Raw genomic sequence first — 24,979 nt, 5'->3', positions numbered from 1 at the left:
TAGATGGACTAATAGAGAAAGTCCGACACACTGCTAGAAGGCCAAATATTTTTTCAGAGGTAGATGCAGAAAAAAATATATTCAGTTTGCAACCTGATGGAGGTCAGTATAGATGGACTAATAGAACAAGTCCCACACACTGCTAGAAGCCCAAATATTTTTTCAGAGGTACTGTAGATGCAGATAAAAAATTAGTTTTAATTTGCAACCTGATGGAGGTCAGTATAGATGGACTAATAGAGAAAGTCCGACACACTACTAGAAGGCCAAATATTTTTTCAGAGGTAGATGCAGAAAAAAATATATTCAGTTTGCAACCTGATGGAGGTCAGTATAGATGGACTAATAGAACAAGTCCCACACACTGCTAGAAGCCCAAATATTTTTTCAGAGGTACTGTAGATGCAGATAAAAATTAGTTTTAATTTGCAACCTGATGGAGGTCAGTATAGATGGACTAATAGAGAAAGTCCGACACACTACTAGAAGGCCAAATATTTTTTCAGAGGTAGATGCAGAAAAAAATATATTCAGTTTGCAACCTGATGGAGGTCGGTATAGATGGACTAATAGAACAAGTCCCACACACTGCTAGAAGCCCAAATATTTTTTCAGAGGTACTGTAGATGCAGATAAAAATTAGTTTTAATTTGCAACCTGATGGAGGTCAGTATAGATGGACTAATAGAGAAAGTCCGACACACTACTAGAAGGCCAAATATTTTTTCAGAGGTAGATGCAGAAAAAAATATATTCAGTTTGCAACCTGATGGAGGTCAGTATAGATGGATTAATAGAACAAGACCCACACACAGCTAGAAGCCCAATATTTTTTCAGAGGTAGATGCAGAAAAAAATATATTCAGTTTGCAACCTGATGGAGGTCAGTATAGATGGACTAATAGAACAAGTCCCACACACTGCTAGAAGCCCAAATATTTTTTCAGAGGTACTGTAGATGCAGATAAAAATTAGTTTTAATTTGCAACCTGATGGAGGTCAGTATAGATGGACTAATAGAGAAAGTCCGACACACTACTAGAAGGCCAAATATTTTTTCAGAGGTAGATGCAGAAAAAAATATATTCAGTTTGCAACCTGATGGAGGTCAGTATAGATGGACTAATAGAACAAGTCCCACACACTGCTAGAAGCCCAAATATTTTTTCAGAGGTACTGTAGATGCAGATAAAAATTAGTTTTAATTTGCAACCTGATGGAGGTCAGTATAGATGGACTAATAGAGAAAGTCCGACACACTACTAGAAGGCCAAATATTTTTTCAGAGGTAGATGCAGAAAAAAATATATTCAGTTTGCAACCTGATGGAGGTCAGTATAGATGGACTAATACAACAAGTCCCGCACACAGCTAGAAGCCCAAATATTTTTTCAGAGGTACTGTAGATGCAGATAAAAATTATTTTTAATTTGCAACCTGATGGAGGTCAGTATAGATGGACTAATAGAGAAAGTCTGACACACTACTAGAAGGCCAAATATTTTTTCAGAGGTAGATGCAGAAAAAAATATATTCAGTTTGCAACCTGATGGAGGTCAGTATAGATGGACTAATACAACAAGTCCCACACACAGCTAGAAGCCCAAATATTTTTTCAGAGGTACTGTAGATGCAGATAAAAATTAGTTTTAATTTGCAACCTGATGGAGGTCAGTATAGATGGACTAATAGAGAAAGTCCGACACACTACTAGAAGGCCAAATATTTTTTCAGAGCTAGATGCAGAAAAAAATTATATTCAGTTTGCAACCTGATGGAGGTCAGTATAGATGGATTAATAGAACAAGACCCACACACAGCTAGAAGCCCAATATTTTTTCAGAGGTAGATGCAGAAAAAAATATATTCAGTTTGCAACCTGATGGAGGTCAGTATAGATGGACTAATAGAACAAGTCCCACACACTGCTAGAAGCCCAAATATTTTTTCAGAGGTACTGTAGATGCAGATAAAAATTAGTTTTAATTTGCAACCTGATGGAGGTCAGTATAGATGGACTAATAGAATGATGCTATGCCCAAAAGATTTTACTTCACTAGGTGCAGTAAAAAAATTGGTATTCTATACACAGGTGGTATATCTTGCAACACAGATAGGCTACTCCACTGACTAACACACTCTGCAATAGGCCAAAAAGGATTAGCTTTGCTAGATTCAGCCAAATGCTGTGAAAAAAACTTGCACAGCACTGGCACAGACCTGCCTGGCAAAAACTGATAGGAACTCATGTAACCTAGTCCTGAAAAGGACTCCAATTACAATTAGTCTTTACTCCCACAACCTATCTATTTAAGAGCACAGACCTCCCTGATAAAAGTCGTAGGAAATGCTGTAACCTAGTCCTTAAAAGGACTGCAATCACAACTATTCCCTACTCCCAAGCTATCTGTATATTTGTGCGAAAATTGGCTTGAAATTAACAAGGTATAGCGCACACAGCAACAGCGGTGCCGTCTAACACGCAGCTGCAGCAGTGAGAAAATGGTGGCGACGGGGAAAATGGCTTGGTCTTATAGGGCAAGGACATGTGACATACACTGCCAATGACACATGCCCTTGCTTGTGTGAAAAAAAGCACTTCGCTCCGTGTGTGCGCTGCTGATAGGCTGACAGATTGCACCTCCCCACTGTAAATGCGGGAAAGAGAAAAAAAAATGGAGATCTTCATTGTTCCTGCAGAGATCCATCCCCTGCCCCTCCCCCCACCCCGCTGTACACTCAAACTGCGTATTAACATTAATTTTCATCATTACTGAGAAAAAATCCAGTTATGATTTTGGTGCACGAACAGTTATCGAACATAACCTCGAACAGCCGAATTTTTCTCAAATTGTTCGTGTTCGCCGAACGGCTCGAACACCGCCCAAAACAGCTCGAATTTGAGATTGGCGAACAGTTCGAGTAGAACAACGCTCATCTCTAGTAAGAATATTTGCACACTACCAGGCCACTGTTAGATGATGAAGTATATTAAGTACTTGAAAATCTATATGTAGTACATACCAAACAGTGACAAGGGAGGTATGCACGTAGATGGAAAGTTCTAGTTAATTAGTACACATCAATGAACAAATCTAGGCTAAGTAAAAAGTGTGAAAAAGTAGGTAAACTGACTGACCAGTAATATTAGAACGGTATATTATCAGGATGGTCCAGGTTCCTAAGTATGGCGCACACCCCGATGCGCGTTTCAGATATAATCCTTCGTCAGGGGGTGACGGCTAATATGAGGAGACCGGAGTAGTGCACGCATCCGTTGCCCATCGGACCCGGAAGTGCGCCGGCACACGCATCATGTCACCAATTACATCAGGTCTGGTGACCCGGCGTCATTGAAACATACAGACGTGGCCAGTATCCAGGTCCTAGGCTGTGCATGCGCGCGGGGCCAGTCCAAACATATGGGTGGAGGATTACCAGGACGAACATAAACTCAGACCAAAGGGGTAAATGATGTGCTCAGTATAAAGTTATAAATGACAGGAGTATAAGATTAATTCACTCTTAAGGAAGAGATGAGGTATATACCAGGAAGACAAATTGTACTATGCTAATTAATGTATCAGCTGTACCCAGAATGTAAATATTTTTTCCTTGTTCTTTCCTTTTCCCCTTGTTCCCTCCCTCCCCTCCTTTCTTCATTGGTTTGCTTATTTAAATTCTGTGTTTATCTGATATGTTAATTAGCATATTACAATTCATCTTCCTTGTATATACCTTATCTCTTCCTTAGGAGTGCATTAATCTTATACTCCTGTCATTTATAGAGAAAGCAGAAAATTCCAGCTCCCAGATAAAGTCCAAAAAAGTGCATTTTATTTTCCAAGGTACATGTAACAAAGATTAAAATTGTGTGTTCACAAAATTGTGTGTACCATCATTAACCCCTTTGGTTTGAGATTATGTTCGTCCTGCTAATCCTCCGCCCATATATTTGGACTGGCACCACGCACATGCGCCGCCTGGGTCCTGGCTTCTTTCTTCTGCTGGCGTCATGGAAACTAATGTCATTGGTGACATGACATGGGTGCCGGCGCACTTCCAGGTCCGATGGGCGATGGATGCGGGCTGTCCTCCGGTCTTCTCCTATTGGCCATGAGCTTTTTTAAACTTCGGTCCACAGTGAAACGTCACCCCTTGACAAAGGATTATATCCGAACCCTGGACCATTCTGGTAATATACCGTTCTAATATTACTTGTCAGTCAGTTTACCTGCTTTTTCACACTCTTTACTTAGCCTTGATTTGTTCATTGATGTGTACTACTTGTCACTCTTTGCTATGTATTACATATATAGATTTTCAATTACTTAATATACTTCATCGTCATCTAACAGTGGTCTGGTAGTGTTCACGTACTCATACCTTCTCATACCACTCAGCACCTATCCTAAGATACTTGACATCTCTTATTATTTTATACCTCAGGATTCATGGACAATGTATACCTTCTAATGTCAGGCAACAGTTGTTTTTGACAGGCGATGGATGGATGAAGGAGGGAGGGAGGGATGGATGGATGAAGGAGGGAGGGATGGATGAGGGAGGGATGATGGATGGAGGAATGGATGGATGAGGGAGGGATGGGATGGATGAGGGAGAGATGAATGAGGGAGGGATGGATAAGGAATGGATGGAAGGATGAGGGAGGGATGGATGAGGGATGGATGGATGACGGAGGGATGGATGGGTGAGGGAGAGATGGATGGGTGAGGGAGAGATGGATGGATGAGGGAGAGATGGGTGGATGAGGGAGAGATGGGTGGATGAGGGAGAGATGGATGGATTGATGAGCGAGGGATGGATGAATTGATGAGGGATGGATGGATGAGGGAGGGATGGATGAGGGATGGATGGATGAGGGAGGGATGGATGGATGAGGGATGGATGGATGAGGGAGGGAGGGATGGATGGATGAGGGAGGGAGGGATGAAAGGATGAAGGAGGGATGGAAGGATGAGGGATGGATGAGGGAGGGATGGATGAGGGATGGAAGGATGAGGGATGGAAGGATGAGGGAGGGATGGATGAGGGAGGGATGGATGGGAGGATGAGGGAGGGATGGAAGGATGAGGGAGGGATGGAAGGATGAGGGAGGGATGGAAGGATGAGGGAGGGATGGAAGGATGAGGGATGGAAGGATGAGGGAGAGATGGATGGAAGGATGAGGGATGTATGGAAGGATGAGGGAGGGATGGAAGGATGAAGGATGGATGGAAGGATGAGGGAGGGATAGAAGGATGAAGGAGGGATGGATGGATGAGGGATGGATGAGGGAGGGAAGGATAGATGAGGGATGGATGGATGAGGGAGGGATGTATGGATGAGGGAGGGATGGAAGGATGAGGGAGGGATGGAAGGATGAGGGAAGGATGGAAGGATGAGGGAGGGATGGAAGGATGAGGGAAGGATGAGGGAGAGATGGATGGATGAGGGAGAGATGGATGGAAGGATGAGGGAGAGATGGATGGAAGGATGAGGGAGGGATGGATGGGTGAGGGATGCATGGAAGGATGAGGGAGGGATGAAAGGATGAGGGATGGAAGGAAGGATGAGGGAGGGAGGGATGGATGGATGAGACATGCATGGGTGAGGGAGGGAGGGATTGAAGGATGAGGGAGTGATTGAAGGATGAGGGAGGGATGGAAGGATGAGGGAGGGATGGAAGGATGAGGGATGGAAGGATGAGGGAGGGATGGATGGAAGGATGAGGGAGGGATGGAAGGATGAGGGAGGGATGGATGGATGAGGCATGCATGGGTGAGGGAGGGATGGATTGAAGGATGAGGGAGGGATGGAAGGATGAGGGAGAGATGGATGGAAGGATGAGGGAGAGATGGATGGAAGGATGAGGGAGAGATGGATGGAAGGATGAGGGAGGGATGGAAGGATAAGGGAGAGATGGATGGAAGTATGAGGGAGGGATGGAAGGATGAGGAATGGATGGAAGGATGAGGGAGGGATGGATGGATGAGGCATGGGTGAGGGAGGGATGGATTGAAGGATGAGGGAGGGATGGAAGGATGAGGGAGGTATGGAAGGATGAGGGAGGTATGGAAGGATGAGGGAGGGATGGAAGGATGAGGGATGCATGGATGAGGGAGGGATGGATGGAAGGATGAGGGAGGGATGGAAGGATGAGGGAGGGATGGAAGGATGAGGGAGGGATGGACGGATGAGGGAGAGATGGATGGATGAGGGATGGATGGAAGGATGAGGGAGAGATGGATGGATGAGGGAGGGATGGATGAGGGATGCATGGTTGAGGGATGGATGGAAGGTTGAGGGAGGGATGGATGGAAGGATGAGGGATGGATGGAAGGATGAGGGATGGATGGAAGGATGAGGGTTGGATGGAAGGATGAGGGAGGGATGAAAGGATGAGGGATGGATGGAAGCATAAGGGATGGATGAGGAAGGGATGGATGGGAGGATGAGGGAGGGATGGGATGGATGAGGGATGGGATGAATGAGAGATGGATGGATGAGGGAGGGATGGATGGGAGGATGAGGGATGGGATGGATGAGAGATGGATGGATGAGGGAGGGATGGATGGATGAGGGAGGGATGGATGGATGAGGGAGAGATGGATGGATGAGGGAGAGATGGATGGATGAGGGAGAGATGGAAGGATGAGGGATGGATAGAAAGATGAGGGAGGGATGGATGGAAGGATGAGGGATGGATGGAAGGATGAGGGATGGATGGAAGGATGAGGGAAGGATGGATGGAAGGATGAGGGAGGGATGGGTGGATGAGGGACGGATGGATGGAGGAGGGATGGATGGATGAGGGATGGATGGAAGGATGAGGGAGGGATGGATGGAAGGATGAGGGAGGGATGGATGGAAGGATGAGGGATGGATGGAAGGATGAGGGATGGATGGAAGGATGAGGGATGGATGGAAGGATGAGGGATGGATGGAAGGATGAGGGAGAGATGGATGGAAGGGTGAGGGAGAGATGGATGGATGAGGGAGAAATGGATGGAGGAGGGAGAGATGGATGGAAGGATGAGGGAGGGATGGATGGAAGGATGAGGTAGGGATGGAAGGATGAGGGAGGGATGGAAGGATGAGGCAGAGATGGATGGATGAGGGAGAGATGGATGGATGGATGGATGAGGGAGGGATGGATGGAGGAGGGATGGATGGAAGGATGAGGGAGGGATGGATGGAGGAGGGATGGATGGAAGGATGAGGGAGGGAAGGATGGAAGGATGAGGGAAGGATGGAAGGATGAGGGATGGATGGAAGGATGAGGGAGAGATGGATGGAAGGATGAGGGAGAGATGGATGGAAGGATGAGGGAGAGATGGATGGAAGGATGAGGGAGGGATGGATGGAAGGATGAGGGAGGCATGGATGGAAGGATGAGGGAGGGATGGAAGGATGAGGGAGGGATGGAAGGATGAGGGAAGGATGGAAGGATGAGGGAGGGATGGATGGATGAGGGATGCATGGATGAGGGAGGGATGGATGGAAGGATGAGGGAGGGATGAAAGGATGAGGGAGGGATGGATGGATGAGGGAGGGATGGAAGGATGAGGGATGGATGGAAAGATGAGGGATCGATGGATCTTAAGAAAACCCATGAACAGATGGACGACATTTCTACACTGTTACTAAGCAATGAGTGAGGGATGGATGGTTGAGGGAGGGGTGGACGAGGGGGGGATGGATAGATGAAGGGGAGATGGATGAGAAAGTTTGGGATGGGTGAGGAAGGTTGGTATGGATGATAAATATGAGGGATATATGAGGAGATATAAGGATGGATGGAGGGAGATGTATTGAGGGAGAGGGACAGATTGATGAGGGGTGGAAGGATGAGTGATGGATTGAGGGAGGGATGGATGGATAATGGATGGTTGAGGGATGGATGAGGGAGGGAAGGATGGATGAGGGAGATATAGAGGGAGGGATGGATGCATGAGGGAGGGAAGAATGAAAGGATGAGGGAGGGATGCATGTGGGAGAGAGGGATGGATGGAGGAAGGGATGAATGGTTGGGGGATGGATGATTAGATGGATGAGGGAGTGAAGGATTGATGAGAGAGCGATGGATGAGGGAGGGAGAAATGTATGGAGGGAGGGGTGGATGCATGAGGGAGGGAAGGTTGAATGGATGAGAGAGGGATGATGGATGAATGTGGGAGGGATGGATGGATGAGGGAGGAATGGATGGATGAGGGGTGGAAGGATGAGGGATGGATGGATGAGGGGTGGATGTGGGAGGGAGGGATGATGTGGGTGGGATGTGGGATGGATGGAAGGATGAGGGAGAGATGGATGGAAGGATGTGGGAGAGATGGATGGAAGGATGAGGGAGAGATGGATAGAAGGATGAGGGAGAGATGGAAGGATAAGGGATGGATGGAAGGATGAGGGATGGATGGAAGGATGAGGGAGGGATGGATGGATGAGGGATGGATGGATGAGGGATGCATGGAAGGATGAGGGATGGATGAAAGGATGAGGGAGGGATGAAAGGATGAGGGAGAGATGGAAGGATGAGGGAGGGATGGATGGATGAGGGAGGGATGGATGGATGAGGGAGGGAAGGATGGATGAGGTATGCATGGAAGGATGAGGGAGAGATGGATGGAAGGATGAGGGAGGGATGGAAGAATGAGGGAGAGATGGAAGGATGAGGGAGGGATGGGAGGATGAGGGAGGGATGGATGGATGAGGGAGGGATGGATGGATGAGGGAGGGATGGATGGATGAGGGATGCATGGAAGGATGAGGGAGAGATGGATGGAAGCATGAGGGATGGATGGAAGGATGAGGGATGGATGGATGAGGGAGGGATGCATGGATGAGGGAGGGATGGATGGAAGGATGAGGGAGAGATGGATGGATGAGGGAGAGATGGATGGATGAGGGAGAGATGGAAGGATGAGGGAGGGAGAGATGGAAGGATGAGGGAGGGAGAGATGGAAGGATGAGGGAGGGATGGATGGAAGGATGAGGGAGGGATGGATAGAAGGATGAGGGAGAGATGGAAGGATGAGGGAGAGATGGAAGGATGAGGGAGAGATGGAAGGATGAGGGAGGGATTGAAGGATGAGGGAAGGATGAGGGATGGATGAAAGGATGAGGGATGGATGGAAGGATGAGGGAGAGATGGATGGATGAGGGAGGGATCGAAGGATGATGGAGGGATCGAAGGATGACGGAGGGATCGAAGGATGAAGGAGGGATGGATGGATGAGGGATGCATGGATGAGGGAGGGATGGATGGAAGGGTGAGAGATGGATGGAAGAATGAGGGAGAGATGGATGGATGAGGGAGAGATGAATGGATGAGGGAGAGATGGATGGATGAGGGAGAGATGGATGGATGAGGGAGAAATGGATGGATGAGGGAGAGATGGATGGATGAGCAAGAGATGGATGGATGAGGGAGAGATGGATGGATGAGGGAGAGATGGATGGATGGATGAGGGATGGATGGAAGGATGAGGGAGGGGTGGATGGATGGATGAGGGATGGATGGAAGGATGAGGGAGGGATGGAAGGATGAGGGAGGGATGGAAGGATGAGGGAGGGATGGAAGGATGAGGGAAGGATGAGGGAGGGATGGAAGGATGAGGCAGAGATGGATGGATGAGGGATGGATGGATGAGGGAGGGATGGAAGTATGAGGGAGGGATGGATGGATGGATGAGGGAGGGAAGGATGGAAAATGAGGGATTGATGGAAGGATGAGGGATGGATGGAAGGATGAGGGAGAGATGGATGGAAGGATGAGGGAGGGATGGAAAGATGAGGGAAGGATGGAAGGATGAGGGATGGATGGAAGGATGAGGGAGAGATGGATGGAAGGATGAGGGAGAGATGGATGGAAGGATGAGGGAGAGATGGATGGAAGGATGAGGGAGGGATGGAAGGATGAGGGATGGATGGATGAGGGAGGGATGGATGGATGAGGGATGCATGGAAGGATGAGGGATGAATTTAAGGATGAGGGAGGGATGAAAGGATGAGGGATGGATGGATGAGGGAGGGATGGATGGATGAGGGAGGGATGGATGGATGAGGGAGAGATGGATGGATGAGGGAGAGATGGATGGATGAGGGAGGGATGGAAGGATGAGGGATGGATGGAAGGATGAGGGAGAGATGAATGGATGAGGGAGGGATGGAAGGATGAGGGAGGGCTGGACAGATGAGAGAGGGCTGGAAGGATGAGGGAGGGATGGATGGATGGATTGATGAGGGATGGAAGGATGAGGGAGGGATGGAAGGATGAGGGAGAGATGGAAGGATGAGGGAGATATGGATGGATGAGGGAGAGATGGATGGATGAGGGAGAGATGGATGGAAGGATGAGGGAGGGATGGAAGGATGAGGGAGGGATGTAAGGATGATGGAAAGATGGATGGATGAGGGAGAGATGGATGGGTGGATGAGGGAGGGATGGATGGATGAGGGAAGGATGAGGGAGGGATGGATGGAAGGATGAGGGAGAGATGGATGGATGTGGGAGAGATGGATAGGTGGATGAGGGAGAGATGAATGGATGAGGGAGAGATGGATAGTTGAGGGAGAGGTGTATGGATGGATGAGAGAGAGATGGATGGATGAGGGAGAAATGGATGGATAAGGGAGAGATGGATGAAAGGATGAGGGAGAGATGGATGGAAGGATGAGGGAGGGAGGGATGGAAGGATGAGGGATTGATGGAAAGATGAGGGATCGATGGATCTTAAGAAAACCCATGAACAGATGGAAGACATTTCTACACTGTTACTAAGCAATGAATGAGGGGTGGATGGTTGAGGGAGGGATGGATGGTTGAGAGAGGGATGGATGAGGGAGGGATGGATAGATGAAGGGGAGATGGATGAGAAAGTTTGGGATGGGTGAGGAAGGTTGGTATGGATGATAAATATGAGGGATATATGAGGAGATATAAGGATGGATGTAGGGAGATGGATTGAGGGAGAGGGACGGATTGATGAGGGGTGGAAGGATGAGTGATGGATTGAGGGAGGGATGGATGGATAATGGATGGTTGAGGGATGGATGAGGGAGGGAAGGATGGATGAGGGAGATATAGAGGGAGGGATGGATGCATGAAGCATGAGGGAAGGAAGAATGAATGGATGAGGGAGGGATGCATGTGGGAGAGAGGGATGGATGGAGGAAGGGATGAATGGTTGGGGGATGGATGATTAGATGGATGAGGGAGTGAAGGATTGATGAGAGAGTGATGGATGAGGGAGGTATAAATGGATGGAGGGAGGGGTGGATGCATGAGGGAGGGAAGGTTGAATGGATGAGAGAGGGATGATGGATGAATGTGGGAGGGAGGGATGGATGGATGAGGGAGGAATGGATGGATGAGGGATGGATGAGGGGTGGATGTGGGAGGGAGGGATGATGTGGGTGGGATGAGGGATGGATGGATGAGGGAAGGATGCCCACAGCACATTATACTCAGCTATGTAGAAGCCTTTTTCTTCCTGGTTAGTCCCATCTGCTGAATCATTCACCTGCTGTAGAGCACTGTGTCCTGCACAGAAGGCTGGAGCTGACGGCAGGGAGAGGGTTTGGCAGTGACTGGATAATGTATGTTATGACGTTTACCAGTCTCTGCCAGACAGGATAACTCTAGTACGGATGTGAGCAGTTCCTTCAGAATCAGGATAGAGCTGCTCACATGGCTAGGTGTGATATCTAGGACACCATGCAGACAGGGAGTATATTAAAAACTGTCAGCATTCTGCATCCTAGGTGCACACACAAATTATACAGAAAGCCCGGACAGCCCTTAAAACTCACATCCTAATTGGAGTAAAGGTTTAGGAATTATAGCTCTTTAATATGTAGCTTCCTCTTTTTAAATTACCCAAAGGTAATTGGACAATTATCTCAAAAGCTCTTTACTGGTCTGCATGGGCTATTCTCTCCTTAATCCAATATTAATTAAGTAGGTAAAAGTTTGGATCTGATTCCAGGTGTGGCATTTGTGTTTGGAAGCAGTTGCTTTGAACCCACAACATGCAGTCAAAAGTGTTCTCAATGGAAGAAAAACAGACCTTCATTAGGCTAAAAAAAATTGGAATCCATCAGAGTGATAGCAGAAATGTTAGGAGTGGCCAAATCAACAGTTTGTTTTATTCTGCAAAAAATAGCACTCTGGTGAGCTTGGGAACTCAAAATGATCTGGACATCCATGGAAGACAACAGTGATGAATGATCACAGAATTCTTTCCATGGTGAAGAAAAACCCCGTCACAACATACACCCAGGTGAAGAACACTCTCCAGGAAGTAGTTGTTTCAGTATCTAAGTCTACGTCAAAGAGAAGATGTTATGAGAGCACATTCAGAAGGTTCACCACAAGGTGCAAACCATTAATCAGCCTTAAAAATAGGACAGATTAAACTTAATTAATGTTTTAATTAAAAAAAAAATACTTGTTTTTATTGGAGTAAAATATGAAAAATAATTTAAAAAGGTTTGATAGCTTCCACTTTTAAACACTATTGTGAGCAGCTGCTGAAGTTTGCCATAAAAACCTAGTTAACTGCTAGCTCCCATTAGGACTGTAGTAAAAGTGTGCGGGATCTGCTCACATGTGATGTTACTCCCCCCCTCCCTTTCTGAGTGTTTTCAAAAGGATAAGGGATGATTAAGTTTAGGATTACAGTGAGGAGCCATTTTGTTGGTGACTGCAAAGTGATACTGAGATATGAACAATATCACTGTGGCGATTTCGATAGTTGGTGCTGCCCACTGCATCATAAGCTGAGCTTAGATACGAAGAGTGTATCACGTGCTGCGATTAGATACGCTTAGTGTAACACACTGAGATTAGATACAAGTCTCAGTGTAGTGTATCATATGAAGGGATTAGATATAGGGCTGTGCGGCGTGTATCACACAGTGCGCATCTATTCCCATCCTATCTAATGTATGTAATGTGTGACCCCCGCTCCGGTAACTTCTATGGGAGCAGTAGTGTAATGTATGACCCTGCTTCGTCCACTTTTACATAGTTCACCAGGTACGGCTTCTGCACTCTTTCTTGGTTTCATTTGTCCACTGACTTTACCAGAAAACTCATGTACACTTTGACAAACTGCAGTCTAGCTTTTTTTATGTCACTGTGTCAACAGTGGAGTCCTCCCGAGTCTCCTGCCATAGCCTTTCATTTCATTCAAATGTCAATGGATAATTTGCGCTGAGGTTTATGCACCTTGAGCCTGCAGGACAGCTTGAATTTCATTTGAACTTGATTGGGACTATTGTAGTACAAAACTGACCAGCACATCTTTAGTGTGAACACGTGCCAGCTGCAATGACTATATAATGTACAAAAGAAGAAAGCAAAAAGCGCAGCAACACTCAATAAGGGTCAAGATATATGAAAAATTGTCACTCAATTAAGGTCTTTGTAAAGCATCAACAATCCTTTGCACTTCACCTTCGCCGGTTTGTGTCAGTTACAGTTTGGAGATGAAGGAGACAAAACTGAAGGGACAAACTTTTAGCAGTGATTTAAAGAATACATTTGGAATGCGAAAAGACAGAGGGAGTATTAATCTGAAAGCTACCTTCAAAATCTCATATGGACCAATAAACTTGGGGCCCAATTTTGCTGATGGCACTTTCAATTTAATGTTTTTGGAAGAAACCCACACCTTATCACCAACCTTGAATATATGACCCCTGAACGTTTCCTATCTCTGTTCCGTAGTGGGTGACGCTGAGCTACCCCAATATTCTTCTGAACCTCCCTCCAGACATCCCCAAGTTTCTATATGGCAACCTCTACTCCAGGACAACCAGAACTCCTCGAGAATTCACGAAAATGAGGATGAAAACCATAATTACTAAAAAACGCGAGGTGTCCAGTAGACTGGTTAACCCAACTGTTAAAGGCGAACTCAGCAAGAGATAAGAATGAGGACCAATTCTTCTGCTGAGCCGCAACAAAACATCTTTGAATTTGCTCCAACTGCTGATTTGATTTGTCCTCTCAGTTTGACCGTTGGTTTCAGGATGCTAAGCACAGGAAAACGACAGGTCAATACCCAATTTCTTACAAAGCGCTCTCTAGAATTTGGAGACAAACTGAACCCCCCTATCAGATACAATGTTCAAAGGAATGCCATTCAATCTCACAACATGATTGATAAATAACCTGAAAAGCGTCTCTACATTGCATAACCCCTATAATGGAACAAAGAGAGTTTGTTTGCTGAATCGTTCAACCACCACCCAAATAACGGTTTTCCCACTAGACAAAGGCAAATCGCTAATGAAATCCATGGACAAAGGAATCCACGGTCTTTCTGGAATTGGCGACTGAGCCAATTTCCCGGCCGGTGAAGACAAACTTTAGTGTGTGCCCAAACTTCAAGAGCGGATGGAAAACGTTTTAGTGTTGTTAATCATGGATGGCCACCAAAAGAATCTAAATATAGTTTTCTACGTAGCAGTGATCCCAGGGTGACCTCTCAAGATGGAGTCATGAAACTCTTGGAACAGACGTAATCTTAGATACACGGGCACAAATAATTTAGATCCAGGAGTAGTGGAAGGAGCCAACGACTGGACTTCGGGAATCTCATCTTCCAATTCTGAGGACATAATAGAAATTACTTTACCCTGAGGAAGTATGTTCTGCAGGAGAAACTGAATCAAGACTGCGTGGCAAATCGTCAGCCCTAACATTCTTAGACATCGGCCTGAATGTGATATAAAAACTGAATCTAGAAAAAAATAAGGACGATCTGGCCTGTCTAGGGGTTAAACGTTTAGCTGATTCAATGCAAGCTAAATTTTTATGATCCGTCACAACCCTCCTAAAAATTCCTCCATTCTTCTAAAGCTAACGTGACAGCGAGCAGCTCACGGTTTCCAACATTGTAAATTTCTCTCAGCAGACAAAAATTACGACAGGACTGGTGTATAGCAAATGTGGTGCCAATTTTCAAAAAGGGGACAAAAACCGAACTTGGAAATTATAGGCCAGTAAGCTTAACCTCTACTGTGAGTAAAATCCTGGCGGGTTTCCTAAGAGATGCTATACTAGAGTATCTGAAGAAGAATAACCTCATGACCCAATATCAACATGGGTTTACGAGGGACCGTACCTGTCAAACGAATCTGATTAGCTTTTATGAAGAGGCAAGTTCCGGACTGGACCAAGGAAATGCACTGGATGTTGTGTATATAGACTTTTCAAAAGCTTTTGATATGGTTCCACACAAAAGGTTGATACATAAAATGAGAACAATGGGGATAGGGGAAAATATATGTATGTGGGTTAAGAACTGGCTCAGTGATAGGAAACAAAGGGTGGTTACTAATGGAACACACTCAGACTGGGTCTCAGTTAATAGTGGGGTACCACAGGGGTCAGTATTGGGCCCGCTTCTTTTTAACATATTTATTAATGACCTTGTAGGGGGCATACAGAGTAGTATTTCAATATTTGCAGATTATACTAAACTCTGCAGGGTAATCTGTACAGAGGAGGACAATTTTATATTACAGGAGGATCTATGTAAACTAGAAGCTTGGGCTGATAAATGGCAAATGAGCTTTAATGGGAATAAATGTAAGGTAATGCACTTGGGCTGAGGAAATAAAATGTATAATTATGTGCTTAATTGTAAAACACTGGGCAAAACTGTCACTGAAAAAGACCTGGGTGTATTGGTGGACGACAAGCTCACGTTTGGTGGTCAGTGTCAGGCAGCTGCTGCAAAGGCAAATAAAATAATGAGATGCATTAAAAGAGGCATAGATGCTCATGAGGAAAACATAATTTTACCTCTATACAAGTCACTAGCGCGACCACACTTAGAATACTGTGTACAGTTCTGGTCTCCCGTGTATAAGAAAGACATAGCTGAACTATAGCGGGTGCAGAGAAGAGCGACCAAGGTTATTAGAGGACTGGGGGGTCTGCAATACCAAGACAGGTTATTACACTTGAGGTTATTTACTTTGGAAAAACAAAGGCTTAGGGGTGATCTTATTACTATGTAAAAGTATATGAGAGGACAGTACAAAGACCTTTCTACTGATCTTTTTACTCTGAGGCCTGAGACGGGGACAAGGGGGCATCTTCTACGTCTGGAGGAAAGAAAGTTTAATCATAATCACAGACGCGGATTCTTTACTGTAAGAGCAGTGAGACTATGGAACTCTCTGCCGCATGATGTTGTAATGAGTGATTCACTACTAAAATTTAAGAAGGGCATGGATGCCTTTCTTGAAAAATATAATGTTACAGGTTATATACACTAGATTCCTTGATAGGGCTTTGATCCAGGGAACTAGTCTGATTGTCGTATGGAGTCAGGAAGGATTTTTTTTCCCCAATGTGGAGCTTAGTGTTTGCCACATGGGTTTTTTTTTGCCTTCCTCTGGATCAACATGTTAGGCTATGGGTTGAACTAGATGGACTCAGTTTTTAAGGTTGAAGGAAGACTATCTTACTATGTTACCTAGAAAAGAAATGCACATGGCTGTAAGTTAGTCAGTATTATGGGACCTTGAGACAAAACAGCCCCCACCTCGACCTCTGAGGCAATCCACCTCAACGATAAACTGTTTCTGAAGATTGGGTTGCATCAAAACTGTAGCAGACATGAAACACTCTTTTAGATTGTTAAACTCCCCAATGGCATCCGACAACCAAATCTTAAGATCCGCCCCCTTCATGTGAGATCGTTAAGAGATTTAACGATCTGCGAAAAACCGCTAATATATTTTCTATAGTAATTAGCGAATCCTAAAAAAATCTGTAGTGCTTTAAAGATCGCGAGGTTGAACCCAATCAATTTTAGCCTGCACCTTCCCAAGATCTATCTTAAACCCTTCAGCAGATACAATGAACTCCAGAAATATTTCTTGAACACAAAAAGTACACTTTTCTAATTTGGCAAACAAAGAATTTTCCCTGAGTTTTTGTAAATCAGAAACGAAAATGCTCATAGTGTGAACTCAGATCAGATGAAAAAAATTAGAATGTCATCAGGGTATACCACAATAAACCTTCCAGTAATATCAGAAAAAATGTCATTCATAAAGTTCTGAAAGACAGCCTGTGCATTGGTTAACCCAAAAGACATGATCAGATTCTCAAATAGACGTTAAAAACGCCATCTGCCACTTGTCACCCTCCCGTATGCATATCAGATTATAAGACCCTCCAAGGTCAAGATTAGAAAACCATTTAGCTCCAGTAAGCTGGTCAGGGATGAGTGGATGTGGGTAATTATTTTTAACTGTAATTTTGTTTAGTTCATAGAAATCGAGGCCAGGGCGGAGCCCCTGTCTTTATTTTTCACAAAGAAGAAACCAGCAGCTACAGGCGAGGAGGAAGGATGGATATGAACCTTCCATAAACTTTAGTTTATATATACTTTCATAGAGGTCTATTCAGATCCTTACAAATTGTACATGCGAGTTTTAGGCAATTTGGCGGTGGGAATAAGATCAATAGCACAATCATAAGGACTATTGGGAGGTAGTATTTCTGCCTCTTTTTCCAAAAACACATCTCTGAAGTCCTTCAGGTACACCAGCAGACCCTCCAGACTAGCACAGCAAATTTGTACAGAATGAAGACATTTCTTATGGCACTTACTGGCTCCACTTAACAATATTCTTTTGCGACCAGTCAATAACAGGAATATCAACATGCAGCCATGGAAGCCCCAACACCAACCCCGCAGGTAAATTATCTAAGACATAACAGGAGATGGACTCAGTGAAGTGTTCCCACTCTGTGTGAATTCCATCGTTACCAGCTGAACAAAGTTCTAGAGTAACTGTGTTTTGTCAATGGTGACAATCTGAATGGGTCTTTGTAATCTAACTGTCCCTAATCCTAATTTAAGAACCAAGCAGGATCAATAAAGTTTGCACCAGACCCACAGTCAGGTACCTGGAAGCCTGGGTGATCTCCTCGATAATCACCCAGAGATGAGTGTTTCCCGTCGACTTGTTAGCTTGGAGGCGAATCGAGCAGTCCTTGAGATAATGCCCAGCATGACCACAGTAGAGGCAATAGAGTCCAAGATCGCACCGACGTCTCCTCGGTCCGGGATCTGGCTGCTCCAACCTCCATTGTTTCCATCTCAGGTAAGGAAACAGACTCTTGAAGAATGCCCAAAACCCCTTGTCGCTCGTCATGTATCTCCCAAATTCTATGACCCATATGACCCATGAATGGCCTGAGTCATGGCCTCTCCCAAAGAACAGGGTGGAGAATGCAAAAGCAGAGCATCGTTAAGAGTACTCGTAAGGTCACGGTGAAACTGACACCTGAGAACAGCATCATTCTACAGTACCTCAGAGGACAATTGCCGGAACTCCAAACTGTAATCGTCAGCGGTGTGGCCCCACTGCGTCATGTTCATGATCTTAGCCTCCACAACCTGTACTCTGTCAGGTTCGTAGTAAATCACCCTTAAAGTGTCAAAAAAGGTGTCAACAGAAGACCATTCTTGGGCTAGTGGGGACAAAAAGAATACCCAAGCCTGAACACTGCCACGCAATAGGGACATGATTATACCCACCACTGGGACTCATCCCCAGAAGACCGGGGTCATAGAGTAAAAAATAATTTTCAGCTCTCCCTAAAGACCCTTAACTGATCCTTCTCCCCCAAAAATTTGTCAGGAAGTGCCACAACTGGTTCGGGGGAGGTAAAGTGCACGTCAGCAGGCCCAGAAGAAACAACTACTGTCAATTTGTGGAAAGCTTTGTGAAGCACGCAGAGTACTAAACTGACCCTGCAGCTGGCACTGTGATGATTCTAGCCTCCAGTGTCCCTGGCCAGATCCTGAACTATCTAACTCCTGTCTAACACGGCCATAATGAATTCATAACAGCGCTGTTGATTCCTGTTCCGTGATCCATCTCCCTGCAGTGCGACCCCACCGCTCCCTGCCTAGCGCTTTCCAGACAAGAAACAGTGAGGCAAGCATTATACTGTAGAGTAAGTTTAAGCACACACAGCAAAACACTACTGCTGTGGTGAACTAGAACTCCCAGCATGCCATAGGAGCTGCATGACATGCTAGGAGTTATAGTTCTCCTCAGGAAAACCACATGACAAATATGGGGTGAACTATAACTCCCAGCATGCCATAGGAGCTGAAGAACATGCGGAGTTACAGTTCTCCTCATTTTTTGCTTCAAAAGTTTTTTCCCCTATTTTCCACCTCTAAAACCTAGGTGCGTCTTATGGTCCGGTGCGTCTTATAGTCCGAAAAATCCAGTATGTTATGTGTATACAGCAGTCTCCATATCTCCTAAAGACTATAACGAGGATAGACACAAAAACCTCTTTGAGGGCTTCTTTAATGGATATTGTAAAGTGCAGCGGTGATGACTCAGATTTTAGTCTTATGATTGGTGCACAATTTATTTTGAAGCTAATTACGGTTTTAGCGTAAAATATGAAAAATTATACATTTACATTACACTGATTAAATGTATGTAAGAGTCAGTTATATGTTGTGAAGTACATAATGGTTTGTAAAACTTACTTATGTAGACCTTTTACTTTTACAGGTTTCAGAAAATCCCCTTATATATCTTTTGGATACGCCCGGCGTTCTTTCACCTCAGGTTGAGTCGGTTGAGACCGGAATGAAGTTAGCACTATGTGGTAAAGTACAGCTATATCTTACTCTCGCTTTCATGTACACTCCTGAGCATTGAAATTGCAAGATGGAGCTGAATTAAGTATTGAATAATAGCACCACATTCAGAAATGCATGCACTTGCACACCTTGGCTGCTATCAGTGAAGTTATTAAAACCCCTTAAAGGGAACCTGTCACCAATTTTATCGCATAGCAGCTTAAACTATCCCCTTATTTAGCATTTATACTGCTTTCTCCAAATCCCTATTTAACCCCCTGACTCTCTCTGTATGGCCCGGAAAACCTTTTTTAATTTCTCCCGTGCTGTATTCTAATTGGGTCCATCTGGTCCGATGGGCAGGGCTTTGGACTCTCCATACCTCCCCCGGCTGCTGCTCGCCGTCTTTGACGTTTCCTGTGTCACCCTCATTGCCGTGAGAGATCTCGTGCCTGCGCAATATTCTTTGCTCAGTTTGCAAAGCTGCAGGCAAAGCCGACAAACAGAAGTGGAGTCAAAATCATATGTGATGAAAATCATATGAGTGATTTTGCATTAACCCCTTCCTGAGCATGGACGTACCCAGTACGTCATAGGAAGGGAATGACTTCCCGACCTTAGACTTACTGGATACATCATGGCAATTTTGGGCGCACAGAGGTTGTGTGCTCACGATCGCCGCCAAGTGTTCAGCTAATATCATAATATAATATATTTTTTTCCCTTTTCACAGATCAACGTTGTAAAATTCTGTGAAGCATCTGTGTACTCGGGAGAAATTGCACAGCAAATTTTGTGGTCCATTTTCTCCCTTGTGAAATAAAAAAAATTGGAGCTAAAAACATTTTTTGTGGAACAATTACATTTTTTTATTTTTAATTTTCACGGCTCTACGTTATAAACGTCTGTAAAGCACCTGGGGGTTCAAGATGCTCGCCAAAAATCTACATACATTCCTTGAGGGATCTATTTTCCAAAATGGGGTAATTTGTGGGGGATTTCCACTGTTTAGGCACATCAGGGGCTCTCCAAATGCAACATGGCGTTCTCTCTCAATTCCAGACAATTTTGCATTCAAAAAGTCAAATGGCGTTCCTTTGCTTCCAAGCCCTGCTGAGCACTGAAACAGTACTTTTCCCCAACATATGGGGTTTTGTCGTACTCAGAAGAAATTGCACAATATTTTTTTATGTCCATTTTTTCCTGTTAACCTTATGAAAATAAAAAAAAATTTGATCTAATGTAAATTTTTTCGTGATTGAAGTAAAATGTCAATTTTTTTCCTTAAAAATTGCTTCAGTTCCTATGAAGCATCTGAAGGGTTCATAAACTTCTTGAATGTGGTTTTGAGCACCTTGAGGGGTGCAATTTTTTAGAATAGTGTAACTTTTGGGTATTGTATGTTCAACGGGCATAACATTTTGGGAGGTTACGTGTAGGTAAGTAGCTGAAGACTAGGTCACAGATTGAGGAGACAGGTTATGGATGGCTTTGTATGCCATGGTTAGGGTTTTGAACTGGAACTTCTGGGTAATGAAAAGCCAGTGAAGGGATTGACAGAGAGGAGAGGCCGGTGAATAGCAGGGGGGCAGGTGGATTAGTCGGGCAGCAGAGTTTAAGATAGATTCAAGGTGTGCGAGAGTGTTAGAAGAGACGCCACAGAGCAGGAAGTTGCAGTAGTCGAGGTGGGAGATGATGAGGGCATTGACTACGGTTTTTACAGATTCTTGATTAAGGAATGTACAGATCCAGGAAATATTTTTGAGTTGGAGTCGCCAGGAAGTACAAAGGTACTGGATATGCAGTGTAAAGGAGAGATCAGAGTCCAGCTTGCGGGACTGGGGAGAGTGAGCAGCCATTGACTTTGATGGATAAGTCTGATGGGGTGGTTGAGTAAGATGGTGGAAAGATTATGAATTCTGTATTGTCCATGTTAACTTTTAGAAATCTAGCAGAGAGAAAGGATAAAATAGCGGACAGACATTGTGGGATTCTGGTTAGTAGAGAGGTGATATCGGGTCCAGAGAGCTAGATCTGTGTCATCAGCATAGAGGAGATGGTGAAAGCCATGGGACTCTAAGCTGTCCCAGGCTGAAGGTGTAAATGGAGAAGAGCAAGGGGCCCTAGGACTGAACCTTGTGGGATACCGACAGATAGGGAGTGAGGTGAGGAGGTGGTGTGTGAGTGGGAGACACTGAATGTCCTGTCTGTTAGGTATGAGGAGATCCAGGATAGGGCTGTGATGCTAAGAGATGAGGGAATCTGTAGTTATAAGGAATGGTGCACTGTGTCAAAAGTGGAGAACAGGTCCAGGAGGAGGAGGACACCATAGTTTTGCTTGGCTTTGGCAGTTAGTAGGTCTTTGGTGACTTTAGTCAGGGCTGTTTCAGTGGAAGAAAGCCAGATTGTAAGTAGTTGAAGAGGGAGCAGGAGGAGAGGTGGGAGGGCAGTTCAAGATGAACTTTTTGTTTCAGTAGTTTTGAGGCATAGGGAAAAAGTTAACATGGGCGATAGCTAGACACAGTGGATCAGTCAAGTAAGGGGTTTTTGAGGATGGGTGTGATTGACGCATGTTGAAAGCATGAGGTGAAGACACCAGTTCTAAGTGATAGGTTGAAGAGATGGGTTGGGGTAAAGACTGTGGTGAGGTTTGGGATGAGGTGGGACCAGATCGAGTTGAGTGCACAGGTGGTAAGATGTGATCTTGAGAGTAGAGTGGAAAGTTCATCTTTCGTGTTTGTGTCTGTGTTTGGAGACAGGGGATTGTATGTTGAGGGTGAATCAGCATTACATCGGCAAAGACATCCAGTCATCAGAGCAAAGTGGAAGAGAGGATGATGCTCTGTCAAAGTAATGTCTCAGGAAGCCGGAGAATTGCCGTCCAGCAGAGATCGTTGCCGGGTAGAACAGGCAGTATATTCTTTGCCCCATAGGAATAGTACACAATAATGGTTAACAAGAAAATATGAACTGTTTGAAATTGACACTCACTGCGGGGCCAGTTTAAAGCGAATGGAAAAACGTTGCAAGATTAATTTTCCCAATACCAGATTTCAGATCTTTAAGCATTGAAGAACTTGAAAGAACTGCAGTGAAAAAAAATACCAGCAGACAGGTGATGACACAAATCATTTGGAGGCTGTCATCTTGTTGTTGTCAAGAGGTTATGCAACTAAATATTAATCTTGTCTGTCATATACTGTTTCTTCTTTCTCTTTTATTTTCTTCACTGCTTGTATGTTGATTTGTCAATTTTTATGTTGAAGAAAGATACTTAGTATATTGACTTTTTTATTAAGCAATCAATAATGTTACCACAACTGTATGATAGCAACAAAATGATTACAAAATGTATTCTCATTGGAGGAACTATTCTTGATCATTTGGTGGGTGAAGATATAATAGCTGATTATCTGCTCTATACTCTTAATGAACATGCACAACACAGGTAAGTGTGTCAGTACTGACCTCTGAATTCTCCTGTCTTTAGTATACCATTTCTCCTCACCATCGCAACTGCAGTGCATTTGATAAATCACACTTCTACTCTATTGAACTCTCTCAGGCTGATGGAAGCATCCCAGTTTTGAGGAATCTTCAACATGATGCAATTACATACTGAGCGGTACTGCAGTATTAATATAAATGCCCCATCTTATTTATATGAACTTGGTTTAATTCCTTCTATTGAGGCCCTTATTTTGTATACAGACTACTGTAACTGCTCTCTGTGATGCAGAGTGTATGACAAGGCCGTCTTCTCTACTAAGCTTAGAAAACATGGAAGAGAAGTTAAACTAAACTTTGGTTCAACTTAAAGGGAACCTGTCATGTCAGTTGGAGCATGTAAACTGCCCCCAGCTTGTTGTTAGTGATGCAATGTGTTGCTTTTTGCATTAAAATCGACGCTATAATTTTTTGTAAAAAGCACTTTATGTACTTATATCATACCTGCTCGTTTAGTCATAGGGGTGCTCATCACTTCATTAAGTCCGTCTTGTCCCATCCACTCAGTTTGAATTGTCCCTGGGTTTGCGCTGACTTCACATGAATATTCTTGTTGAAATCCCGCACTTGCGCACGGTGTACTGTCATCCACGCTTGCGCAACATGTACTGTAAAGCCACGCGTATGCCGTGATGAGCGGTTCCGGCGCTTGCGCACAGTGAAGCTGGGAACTAAACACAGTTTGACTGCGCACGCTCGGTTGCCGCCCGTCACGGCGCCCACGCGGAAGCCACTTGTCACTGCGCACACGCAGCTTTACAATGCACATTGCGCTAGCGTGATGACAGTACACGGTGCGCAAGCGCAGGATTTCAACGAAAATATTCATGTGACGTCAACGCAAACCCGGGGACAATTCAGATTGAGTGATAAGTACATAACGTGCTTTTTACAAAAGATTATACCGCCGGTTTTAAAAAGCAAGTTAGTGATGCACATTGGCTCACTAACCACAACCTGGGGGCAGTTTACATGCTCCAACTGACATGACAAGTCCCCTTTAAAGCAGATGAAATAAATATTGAACCCATCACCAATTTTCTAAGTAAATATATTTCTAAAGGTGCAATTCACATGAAATCCTCACCAGATGTCAGTAACAACCCATGCAATCCACACAGGAAAAGAAATCAAACCATAGATGCCCATACACAGATATGTGTATATTATTATGTCTAATAATGAGAAATGATACATGGAAAAGGTATTGAATACGCTTACCAAAATTTAATTAATACTTTGTACAAAAGCCTTTGTTGGTGATGACAGCTCAGCTTCAAGATGCCTCCTGTATGGAGAAACTAGTTGCATGCATTGCTCAGATGCGATTTTGGCCCATTCTTCCACACGAATACTCTTCAAATTATGTGGTCTCCTTCTATGAACTCTGAGCATTATTCCTTTCAGAAAATTTGTATTGGATTTAGCGCCGGTGATTGCCTGGACCATTCTAGCAGCTTTATTTTTTTTCTCTGGAACCAACTGAGAGTTTCCTTGGCTGTGTGTTTGTGATCATTGTCCTGCTGAAATGTCCCTCCTCGTTTCATCATCATCATTCTGACAGATGACAGCATATTTTTATTAAGATTGTCTCTGTACATTTGTCCATTCATTCTTGCTTCAATTATATGAAGTTTACACCAGTGACATAATCTCAAAAACAGTACCACATCATGATGTTTCCAGCTCCAAACTTCATTGTTGGTATGGTGTTTTTGGGTTGATATGCAGTGTCTTTTGGCCTACAAACGTGGTGTGTATTATGGCATCCAAACAGTTCAATTTTGGTGTCATCTATCCAGACTATATTCTCCCAGTATTTC

General features: G+C 44.5%; 1 protein-coding gene across 2 annotated transcripts in view; it reads left to right on the top strand.

Annotated features, from left to right (window-relative positions):
* The window catches only part of LOC141273800 (mitochondrial ribosome-associated GTPase 1-like), a 334,821-nt gene that overhangs the window by 244,368 nt on the left and 65,474 nt on the right, over positions 1–24,979 (top strand). For both annotated transcript variants that reach the window (XM_073686165.1, XM_073686166.1), the window contains exons 8-9: positions 19,579–19,675; positions 23,016–23,097. In XM_073686165.1, the coding sequence (XP_073542266.1) occupies positions 19,579–19,675; positions 23,016–23,097 (179 nt within the window). The remainder of the gene's footprint in view (positions 1–19,578; positions 19,676–23,015; positions 23,098–24,979) is intronic.

The sequence above is a fragment of the Phyllobates terribilis genome, unplaced genomic scaffold, assembly GCF_046119375.1.
Source record: "Phyllobates terribilis strain yellow unplaced genomic scaffold, ASM4611937v1 Scaffold_5__5_contigs__length_657084704, whole genome shotgun sequence".
NCBI lineage: Eukaryota > Metazoa > Chordata > Amphibia > Anura > Dendrobatidae > Phyllobates > Phyllobates terribilis.
Note: the sequence above shows the minus strand (reverse complement) of the source record. Positions and strands in the feature narration are given on the sequence as shown.